We start from the raw sequence: 12,348 nt of genomic DNA on the forward strand, positions 1-12,348 counted from the left end.
AGTGAGCAGATATACACACCACCAAAAAGGTGGTCCTGTGGATAGAGTACTGAACTGAGATTTAGAAGATTTGGTTTCTAATCCTGGTTCTGCCACTGATCTGCTGTGTGATCTTGGGCAAATCAGTTCCCCACTCAGCTGTCTTTTTAGATTGTAAACCCTTGGACAAGGAGTATCTGCCAATAGGGATTTATACAGCATTTAGTAGAAGTGGCCCTGATTTCAGTTGAGATTTCTAGGCACTAGAATAATAATTGGAAGTCTAATTTAAAGGGTTAAGGACTGAATGGACAAAGAGAATGAACTAACCTCTAAGACCTGGTCTATCCTTAAAAGACATAGATATATTGGTCAGGGTTTGGGGGGGGGGGAAACACACCACTGACCAATGCTGAGTTAACCCCCAGTATCAATGCAGCTATTTCAACAGAAGTATTCCATCAACGGAGCTACTGTCACTGGGGAAGGTGGTGTTCCAACACCAACAGAAAAACTCCTTTTGGCAGTGTAGGCTGAGTCTATACCGCACTGCCATAGTGGGCAACTTTTAAAGAGCAATCTAGGGAAGTTAACAATGTCTGTACTACACCAGCTCTATGATTCTATCCATCAACAGAGGACTTCATTTTCTAGTGCTGTCAGTCTAGCATCTTCCTCAATAAGTTTCAACCTTCAAAAAATTATTTGGATCAAGTTGCAAGTTACATTTTTATTATTCGATGTTGTTTACACACACATCCCTTATTCATATCAGATCACTAGTCCCATAACAATGTCCTTTCTCTTATGGAAAAAAGTTCTATAGAATTTAATAGGGGGAAAACTGAATACAGTTTTTAAAGAATCTTAGAGAATTATTTAACAGGGATTTAATTCTCTATTAAATTTAATAGGATGGGGTAAACTTTTCTGTAGAAAAGTCTCTCTATAAAATCTACAGGATATTTTCCGTAAGGGTCAAATTTCCATTTTCTATGGTACTAGTCTGTATTCCTCCAGCAAATCAGCAGGTTGAGAATAAATAATAAGGATCACTTTAATAAATTTTTAACTCATGTCAATATTTCAAAGACACTATGTGTCTCAATAAGGGTTTTGCAGGGTTAGTCCTTAGGACTGTCTCTTTTCTCTGAGCTCTATATAGCTGTGTTTTTATTGTATATCAGATTGTTTCAGCACAGTTTTGTTAAAGGTAGTTTATCACCTTATTTGAGTAAAGAATGTAATGAATATCTAGATGGGTTTTATAAATACTAAATCCTTTTTAATCTCTTCCCCATATTCAAATTGTTGCAGCACAGTTAATAATATCATTTAACAAAGCCATACCTCTACCTTTTCATTTTACCAAAAGAAGTGTCAAAAGTCTTATATATTCATTCCAGGATATTCTGAGCTTCTAGGAACACTTCTAGGAACACTTGATGTTACAAAAGCCACACATTAGGTTTAACAGTTTACAGTTTCACCTTGAATAGACACTACTTTGCAGCTAGTTTAGAAGAGATAAAGCCTTTGGGCAGCAACAAGGACCACAATGCTTTGGGGGAGCTTAAGTTTGTGCTTCAGAATTCTTTCAGAAGGGAAAGGGGGGGGGGACGGACGGACTTCCTGTCATTTCCATTGCTTTCTGCATGTGGGACCAACATGGGCAATGCAGAGTTTAAACAGTTGCAAATGGAGGGAGGGAACATCGTGCCTTGTTTTACATATTTCTCCCTGACTGGGTTGAATTTAACATGAAGTTGCTCCATTGTTCACATGGCTCCCTGCCCCATATACATTGACAGAAGCTACTGTTTACATGGACTTTTCATTCCTTCATTGTTTGCTTATGGAAAATAAGGGGGAGTGACAAAAAAGAGAAGGGAAAGAGAGAGAAAAGCGGGAGGCACTGACCATAGTGCAGAACCACCCAATAACCTTGTCTTATGTGATCATTAACCTTGCTGGAAAATGCATCTGGCAGTTCACTCTGGAGCTTGTCATTAGAATGTGAGCAGAGACACAGATACTGCAGAGGCATTTCAAGGATTTTTTGATTTGCTGCAAGTATTATAAATATTTCACCTATTTTGTGTGACTGCAAAATGAGATTCCAACAGCTCCTTTACATCTTATTTTTTCTCTTGATGAGTCTACTCCTTATCAATGGACAGAGGCCAGGTAAGAACTGTGTCTTCACATTACATGTTAATATGTATATTTTATATGAGTACCGACTATACAGTTTAAGTTTATTGCTATGACTTTGTTCCAAACACTTATGAATTCTTAGTTATTGTACTTTCATTGCTATTTGTTTTGCAGATTTTTTAAAGCCCTGGGTCTATAGACATATTAATAGTAATAAAGATATACATGTATACAGGGTAACTACTAAAAGGTCTAAAGAAATTAATTTAAACCAGATCTAAAGATGTTGCATTTCCATGCCTGCTCATGAGAAAACACGATCAGACAAATGTTATATCAGCTGCATCAAACGTACCTTGGTATGTAGCATCCACAGCACTTAGCTTTGATGATTGACTTGACTAGGCTGAGTTTACGCCCTGATAAAAATCACGATGAAACCAAATGAAGCTGTTAAGACGTCAACAGCTATAATCACGGTGATGATACAGTTGAATTCGGCCACTTAAGGAGCAATACATATGTTTAAAAGGTTGCAAGTAGCATCTTTACGAATATTGGATGGGGGGAGGGAAAGAGTTCTACACTTGCTGCGATGCAATTTTGTTTACTACTTAGCATTGACGGTAACCTATCATTCAAATCTGGTATCTATGTTGATTGCAATTTTAGTGTTTCCTATGACGGCTTTAAAGCAGTGCTTTGATCATATTTATCATAAAAAGCGGTAGTAAAAAAGAAGCAGCTTGTTTGCTGTACTATTATTGTTAGACGGATCTGAAACAACCAGCCATTCAAAACTTCCACACACTTATGAAAGAAAACTTAACGAGGTTTTTGAATGAACAAAATATGGAAGCAAAATTCCAAGCAGTATAATTATAGTCTTTAAGTTAGGCAACTGTAGCAACTACACCAAAATAAACTAATTTCACTCTAGTTCCTGATTAAGGCAAAATAAAGTTGTCAGCAGGAGCAGAGAAGGTAACAACGCGCCGCACTGCAGTTTGCATTTCTGACTCTTCTTTTTGGTTAAGGGAGTTTTATCAATGGAGGAGGGGGGGGGGGACATCTCAAATGTGACCCTATCTCTGTCTTCGTCGGTGCAGAAATCAACGCAAACTTCATGACTACTACGCCCGCTGTAGAGCCAGATTGCGCCCTAACTTGAAATTAGAACACATAGAAAAGGGGCTCGATATACAAAGTATATAAGGAAGGGATTCATCCTGTAAGGTAGAGAGCACTATGGCCCCGATTCGGAAATGCATTTATTTTACGCAACTGTTCAAAATGTTTGGGGGTGATATACCTTCTGCTCCAGGAATGGTGACTGCAATTTTTGAATATGCTCGGTCAACAAGTTTATGGCACATGGGGGGGGGGGGGACGGACGCTATTTCTAAGAAATCTATAATTGTAAGGGATGTTTTTTAACCCAAAAAGGGGGGGGGAGCGGAAGGCTGTGAGGACAACTAGGGCGAATATGGAAGAAGCGGTATGGTTCAGTGCAAAGACGTTTGTGTTTCTTTCCATTGCTTTGCTGCTTAATATCCAATAGCACTTGCCAGAAATTCTTAGAAATTCAGAAGGGGGAAAAATGCAAAAACAAACAGGTTGGTGTAGGCCATCAATGCCCGCGGTGATGCCTGGATATCAGGTTCTTTTGCATGCTGTGTGCTCAGTATACACAAGTGTAATTGTCTGATTGTTGAAGTTTTCGATTCAAACCGTGTGGTTTCAATTCCCGCTTCTGCCTTTCAGCTAACCTGGCCCTGCGCAGAAAGCTGCACAGACACAACTGCTCCCACAGGCGATGTATGCCTCTCCACTCCAGAGTGCCCTTCCCCTGAGGTATCTGAAATCCAACCTTACTTTGCTAAAGTTAGGAGAGTTCGGTAATAAAACCAGGCGCCAAGGAGGATGTAATTATCAAAGCTTCCCTATACATTTCTTTGGAAACACTGCTGAACATGCTCTCCAGAATAAGCACATTTCCAAATTCTGCTTACATTTCAAAACAGTTTGCGCTGCATTTTACTAACCAAACCACAGACATCATTGCATTTGGTCTCGAGTCCTTGCGATTTCTTTGTTCTGAAAACAGAGCTTTGACAAAAGGAGTAGAGGGGGAAAGTATGCTTTATTTAAACTCCATGGCAGGATCCCAGATGTGCTAGGATTATTGCACTTGATTACAGTGTTTTCAGTATGGCAGATTCTGCACAAGAAATTAGCTCCTTTGGATAACGTGCTGTCCCACATTAGCATTCCTTTATACTTCTCCCCTAGGCAAATTCAAACTCCCTCCTCTCCTTACACAGGCTGAAAATTCTTGAATCTGTTATATCTGAAACGTTGCTGGGCTAGAAACACTTCCCACTGTACTATTGTAGTTCTGAGTACATTTCTCTTTGTATGAAAAGCTAACCCCAAATGTTTAAAAAGGAAGCGCTGGCCAGGGATGAGAACTTTAGACTAGGCACCAAGAGTACTCGGTTATAGCTGTAACTGATTTGCTGTGTGAGGTGGGACAAGTCACTTGTTCTCTCTTACTCTTTGCCCTATGTTCTCCCATCACTAACACGGAGATACCACTTACGTACTTCAAAGAGGATTGTGAAGCTTAATTAATGTCAGCAAGGGGCTTTGAGATCCTTGGATGAAAGGCTATGCAAGGGGAAAACATTAATGCTCTATAGCAGATTACAGAATATGCATTCAAATACGTGCATATTCAAATGCATTCCTGTGACTCCAGAAGCATACAGGTAGCATATGTAAATATAGTAGGGTAGGCATCAAAAGGATACCAAGACTCCCTTTCAGGGAAGCATGCAATTTAAGAATAAATAAAACATTCATAAATTTAAGAATGAATAAAACATGCAGTCAATAGTTTTGCATCTTTTAAACTCTTTGTTATAGTCAAGATAATGTGCTAGCCCCAGGCATGTCAGCATAATTAATAAATAATGACAGAATCTATCCTAGGAGCCCAGAGGTTTCAATTAGCTAAGTAAGCATTTGACTGTATAAAACAAAGCCCAACGCAGAGCTTCTGACAATGCCATGAATATAATTTCTATTTTGCATAAAGCAAACACACACCACTCCCAAAACTACCTATCTAAGGGCATCCTTGTTTCCCTGCTGCTCCACGACCAAGTAGCAACTGGCTACACTGGTCTATAAACAAAATGGTATGTGTATATGACATACATAGGAAAAGCACAGGAAGCTGGAAAACTGCAAGCCTAAGGAATGATTAAGAGGTATCTTCAGCATAACCCCAGATTTATTCCAACACTGCATTGAGGCAGTAACTAGAATATTTTCAGGGTGCAGGTTTAAAAACATGCTCATATTAAAGTGTTTAAAGAGAGATCTGCCTAACTGGTGCTTCAGTATTGAGCACCAAGGCCAACCTGCCTGCTCATTTCAAAGGAGACAGTCGAGACAAGAACCCTCATCAGTATCAGCATAAACATAACCAGCTAAGCAATCAGATCAGCTCACTCAGCAGGCAGACAGGAGCTAAGTGAGCTGAATGTAGAGAGGGATAGTGGAATTTTAGTTTAGGAGCAGGGAGCTTGTTGGGTCACTCCTGAATGACTTGCTTCAATTCTGATTAAGACAGTGGACTCAACACCCCTTTCCCCCAATCCTGCATTTATAGACTAGAGAGAGTCTGTGAACAGACTATCTACATTTTCTCTAATGTGCCCCCGAAATAGTATATCATACATTTGGCTTCAGATTGCACTGTCTGGGTGATAAATATGCACTTACTCTGGTTTTTTCTTCCCTTCTTCCCCATACAGTATATCAATTTGCCAGACTAAAAGCTATTTTCAAAGTTATCTGCTTTAGTTCAGGGAGCTAATTTCTAGTAACAAAAAGTCAGTGACATAGCAAAAAAATGTACTCATTAATTCATACCCAATTTTATAGGTGTTTAGCTAAAGATTGTTATAATCCTGTTCTGTCAAGCTGTTTAGAAGTCTACAGGGCTTGATTTTGGGGGGAGGAGGGATTTAGCATCTGCAGCTCTTACTGATTTCAGCTGGAGCTGTTGGTAATCAGTGCTTTTGAAAAAAATCAGGACTTATATCTTAAGTGGGCTTTACCTTTGAGTTCCATTTCCTTTCCAGTTTTAAACTGGAAATTTATTTTTGTGTATTTACCACAATTGTAATTTAGCATCTTTATTTATTTACAGTGGCATCTAGAGACCCCAACCACAATCAGGACCACATTGTAGCTGGACATACCTATAGTAAGAGACAGTTCCAACCCCAAAGAGTTTACAGTCTAAACCAGGGGTGGCCAACCTGAGCTTGAGAAGGAGCCAGAATTTACCAATGTACATTGCTAAAGAGCCACAGTAATACGTCAGCAGCCCCCTCCCATTAACTCCCCCGCTCCCAGTGCCTTCAGCCCACTGGCAAACCTGCCGATCAGCACCTCTCCCTCCCGCCCCCCCACCTCCCAATCAGCTGTCTGGGGGAGGGAGAGGGAGGAGTGAGGGCATTGCAGGCTCAGGGGAGAGGGCGGGAAGGGGTGGAGTCGGGGCAGGGCCTGTGGCAGAGCCTGGGATTGAGCAGTGAGCACCCCCTGGCACATTGGAAAGTTGGTGCCCGTAGCTCCAGCACCAGAGTCTGTGCCTATAAAAGGAGCCGCATATTAACTTCTGAAGAGCCACGTATGGCTCTGGAGCCACAGGTTAGCCCTCCCTGGTCTAAACAGACAAGAGAGACAAAGCAAGTATTATTATTCCCATTTTACAGATAGAGAATTGAGGCCTGGATCCACAGAGAGACTTAAGTGATACAATGTGGTGTGTTGCAAAACCTAACTTTAGGTGTCTTGAAAATCACTGGGATATACAAGTTGCAGTGAGGCACCTAGGCTCCCTATACAAGGAAGGGGAAGAGAGAGAGTTGCTTTAGAATGGGATCCATAAAAGCCAGCATGCTGGGCAGGGGTCGCCTAAGCTAGCCAACGGGAGGTGCTGACAAGAGGGGTGTATCCTAAGCCCTGCCCCTGACAATGTTCAGCACCTAAGTCCAGCTGCAGGGAGGAATCTAGCTGGTGATCCACAGCTGGAAACCTCCTTCCTGGAATCAGACAAGTTAGGCCTTGAAACAGCCAGTTCATGCAACACCCAGCTTAGGCACCTGCCTGCTGCTACACAAGCCAGTGACTCAACCAGGATATGGAAGACCCCACTTTCAATTCTCACCTATGCCTGATGAGGAGATGAATACTGTAACCACTGGCCTGCAGAATGCTTCACCTTCTCTCTCTCACACACACACACACACACACTCTCTCTCTCTCTGGCCCAGTTAATATTTAACTTCAATGGACAGGCTTTAGCAAGAGAGACCCACATCAGAATATCCCATAGTTTAGTGGTGAGGGCACTCTCCTGAGAGATCCTTGTTCAAATCCCTTTTCCTCATCAGGCAGAAGGGGGAATTGAACCACGGTCTCCCACAGCTCAGGTGAGTGCCCTAACCACTGGACTAACAGTTTTAAGGGAAGTGACTGCTGTTGCTTCCTCCCCCCACCCTTTTGCACAGAGTTAGGCTATCATTAGGGCCCTTCCAAATTCATGGTCCACTTTGGTCAATTTCACAGTCAAAGGATTTGAAAAATCACAAATTTCATGATTTCAGCTATTTAAATCTGAAATTTCACAGTGTTGTAATTATGGGACTCCTGACCCAAAAAGGAGTTGTGAGGGGGTCACAAGGTTATTGTAGGGGGGTTGTGGTACTGCTATCCTTACTTCTGTTCTGCTGCTGGCAGCAGCGCTGCCTTCAGAGCTGGGCAGCTGGAGAGTGGCGGCTGCTGGCTGGGAGCCCAGCTCTGAAGGCAGAGCCGTCGCCAGCAGCAGCACAGAGGTAAGGATGGCATGGTATGGTATTACCACCCTTACTTCTGCGCTGCTCCCTGCAGAACTGGGCCCTCAGTCAGCAGCCGCCACTCTCCAGCCACCCAGCTCTGAAGGCTGCAGTGCAGAAGTAAGGGTGGCATGGTATGGGATTGCCATCCTTACTTCTGCGCTGCTGCTGGCGACAGCTCTGCCTTCAGAGCTGGGCACCCAGCCAAAAGCTGCCACTCTCCAGCCACCCTGCTCTGAAGGCAGCGCAGAAGGGTAGTAATACCGTGACCCCCTAAAATAACTTTGTAACCCCCCTACAACTTCCTTTTGGGTCAGGACCCCCAATTTGAGAAATACTGGTCTCCCCTGTGAAATCTGTATAGCACAGGGTAAAAACACACAAAAGACCAGATTTCACGGGGATGGGGGGAGAGGGGGGAGAGAGACCAGATTTCACGGTTTGTGACGCGTTTTTCATGGCCGTAAATTTGGTAGGGCCGTAGCTATCATCTACACTTAAAATGCTGCAGCTGCACCGTTGGAGCACTTCAATGTAGACACTCACTACTGTGACAGAAGGGGTTCTCCCATTGCTATAGTTGATCCACCTCCCTGAGAGGCAGAAATGAGGTTGACTAAAGAATTCTTCTGTTGACCTAGCACAGTCTATACCGGGAGTTAGGACAGCATAGCTACATTTCTCAGGGGTGTGGATTTTTTTATACCCCTGAGACACGTAGCTTTGCCAATGTAAGTTTCCAGTGCAGACCAGCCCTTTGGTGTGCTCTAAGTAAACCACCAGATAGGTTTACCTGCAGGCGAGCTAGAAGGATGGGCACCTATCTTCCCTAATTTGAGAATTGCACTGGGGCTTAGATGGGAGATAGACAGGCACCAGGATGCCTGAGGCAGCAGCGTGCATGCCCAGAGGCAGAAACTTAGGCACCTAGGAGACTTTTTTACAGCCAAGTTAGGCCTGTGTGAGTTTAGATCCCTACAGAGTTAGGTGGCAGCCAAGTGGGGATTTTGTGGCTCACAGTGGTGCCTAAAAGTGGAAGTTAGGTACCTGAATCTCTCTGTAGATCTGGCCCTAAGTGAGTTGTCCATTGTGGTACAAAAATCTGGGGCAGAACTCAACCCAGATCTTCCAAGTCCCACTCCAGTGCCTCAAGCACAAGACCATATTTCCTTCTATCTAATGAGCTGTTATTGCAAAGCTTACCATTTGTTTTCTGGAATCTGAGCTGTCACAGGAGACAGTTGTAATGTATCTGGGAATTCAGTAGTTGGGATCTATTAGCCCTTCCTAGCAGACCACTTGAAACAAAATTATGAGACTCACAGGCTCCTCCAAGCCTACACAAACAGCAATGGCTGTTGAATGATTTACTTATTTAACAGATTTAAACAAAATGAGGCCCACTGGGTGAATATCTACTGTTTACCTGATTCAAATGAAGCAGAATAAGCAAACTATGACCATTGCATTTAAGGATATTGGCTTCCACTACAAACACCCTGTTCAACCAGTACAAATAAAAAACAAACCACCAAAGAAAATCATTGTTTGATTAACCTTGATTTTCTGTAGTAATCAGGTCCTCTAATTAAAAGGAAAACAATATTTGGAATGTGGCACCATAGTGAAAGAGAAACTTAAATAAAAAGAAAAGCTATTCCTTCCTGGGCCAGAGGTCAAGAATGCATTTGATTTTTTTAAAATCCACACACTTCACAGCTCCTTGCAACCACACATCAGCAGAGGTGAGGTGCCTAATTCATGCAATCAAAATAATGAGATGAAATTCTGGTAACGATTACAAACAGAAACAAAAACTATGGTGGCCTTGTAAAGTCAATACACTTTCTCTGTGTCAAAATGTAGGGAGCTACTGAACATCCATGAACCTCTTTAAAGATTAATGGAATTGACAGTGCAATGATTTTAAATCAAGTGTGATTTTTGCCTTCCCAAACCATACTTTCTAACAGAAAGAAGAATGAAAGAGGAAACCAGTCAAGAAAATGCGATGTGATAGCTGCAGCATTCTAATCAGTGCAGGTGTCCATGTAAAAGCCATCACCACATTCAGAACCTTATCAGACTCCTTCTGGAACAACTTCACAGGAGTTTCAGATTTCTCTAAGTTGGGAAAAACAATGGAATCTCAAAGGACCCCTTTGAGGAACTTGGGAAAATCAAGAGTGCCATAAAAAGATAAGTCATTCTTTTCTACATACCAACAAATAGCCATGTGGGTAACAGCAAAGCTTTGAAATTTTTCAAAAATTAGACCAACATTATACCACTGAAAGAGCTATTATTTTAATAGTTATTATTTACCATTCACATATGTTTGTGTATTTCTATTTAGATATAATACCTAGTAAAGAACATGAAAAAGAATGGTGAAAAATAAATATTTAATAGTTACATTTTATGGACAAATATATGGGTTTTAATGTTTATGGTAGTATTGGATGTTTATATGTAGCCATAATTATGCAATTAACTTTACTATATTCTTAAGAAAAGCATAATGTATCTATCAGAAAGTTGTAAGTACTAACCTCTCTTAGGAAGCAAAAATCTTCAATCTAGACTTTAGAAAAGAATCCTGAATGTCTTAGCTCTGTTATAAATCATGTTGCATACCACAAAAACATAGGTCATGATCTTTGATGGTTATTTGTGTTTATAAAATACCTACGTGGCTGTATATTTTGTAAAAAAAAAAAAATTATGCTCTTCAATTAATGTCTCATTTTAAATAAACTTTGTACAATTTTTGTTTTTAATTTTATATTCCTTATGTGTAAAGGGTCCTGCATCCAAAGAAAAATTAAGAATGTACCTAATTTCTTTTGTAAATTTCATAAGGGATCAATGTAAAACTTTTCCTACTCAATTTCTGACATACAGTTAAATAAAAATCAGTTATTCACTTGATGTTACATTTTCAGCAGATTTTTCCCCAATTTTTCTTTGCATTCTGAAAGTATTAAAATAATTCTAGTAATGTTGATACATAGAAAAAACGTATTATGAGATTCTTGCATTTAACCTATAGGACAGTATAGTTAAAGCATTATACTACGTCATGTCACTTGATATGATAAAACAATGTGATTTGCATTGGGATGCAGACATGATTCCACATCTCTAAGTCTGAAATAAATGTGAGTCTTTAATTGTCCTATAAACTACACTAGACCTTGAAAACTGAAATTTTCCTGCAAATAAAATGAAATGTCACTGGACCTTGAAAACTGAAAATTTCCTGCAAATAAAATGAAATGTCATTGCCCTGTTTTAGGGCAAGCAGCAACTCCAGCAGTAAAAGAAGTGGTCCTATTTCCAAATTGAGAGCAAAAGCCAAAATCAGCATTAACTCATTCCTGGAAAAGATGAATACAACAAGTAAATAACAATATGGTGCTTATTTGAGTCTAAAATGGAAAAAAGTGGTAGTAGCCATTGAAGTCAATAGGAATTTTGCCATCAACATTAGTGACAGCAGAATTGGGACTAACAGGCCCGATATTCAATTGAGCCTCAAATCACATTTGACTTACGTACAGGTTTGTGTGTGTGTGTGTGGTTTGGTTTTGTTTGTTTTGTTTAAGGTGCACTTTCACTTGGAGTGTAGAATATACACATGCAAGCCCATTTAGACAAATGGGCTTTTGTATGTGAGAATCTGGTATCACCTACAAAAATAGGAGACATTTGGGTCCCAATCCTGCCACAACAAACCCACATGAGTAATCCGACTGAACTGAACCAAATTATTCATCTGCCTGGGTGTTAAGAGGATTAGTGCCATTGTGTGTGTATACACCTGCAGGGCTGCACACATGCAAATGGAAGCTGCTGAAAAATCAAAACTCAATTACATAAGGAACTAACCTAACTTGAATTTTAAAAAACTTTAACTAAGTGGTATTTAGTTCTCAAGCTGACACAGTCAAAATGTGGGTTTTTGAAACCTAAATAAATATCCCAAAATAGAGAAGGAATCTGAGATTATGTTGGACTATTTATTTAACAAATTTTATATCCGACTCCCTTTCATCAACTCTTTAAATTACATTAGCTATTTAGAGTGAAATACAAAATAATATAAAACCAGGTCAGCAGGAAATAGACTGTGGTGAGAAACAGCAGAGCGGTATGTTCACAAATGATAAACAATTCACCTCTTCCCTTTCCAGTATAGACAAAGGAAATTATAGAAGAATAAGTCTGGTAATGCTTCTCTTACACACACACACTCACTCTGCTCTCGGTCGCAGTACATTTATCCCAGTGTAACCTA

At 40.6% G+C, this 12,348-nt stretch overlaps 1 protein-coding gene across 1 annotated transcript; it reads left to right on the forward strand.

The window, feature by feature from the left end:
- The first annotated feature begins 2,090 nt into the window (after positions 1-2,090).
- On the forward strand, positions 2,091-3,989 carry APELA (apelin receptor early endogenous ligand). Its single transcript, XM_065404650.1, has 2 exons — positions 2,091-2,166; positions 3,901-3,989. Exons 1-2 carry the CDS (start codon positions 2,091-2,093, stop codon positions 3,987-3,989), a joined length of 165 nt encoding a protein of 54 aa, XP_065260722.1.
- The last annotated feature ends 8,359 nt before the right edge of the window (positions 3,990-12,348 follow it).

Source organism: Emys orbicularis, chromosome 5 (genome assembly GCF_028017835.1).
Source record: "Emys orbicularis isolate rEmyOrb1 chromosome 5, rEmyOrb1.hap1, whole genome shotgun sequence".
NCBI lineage: Eukaryota > Metazoa > Chordata > Testudines > Emydidae > Emys > Emys orbicularis.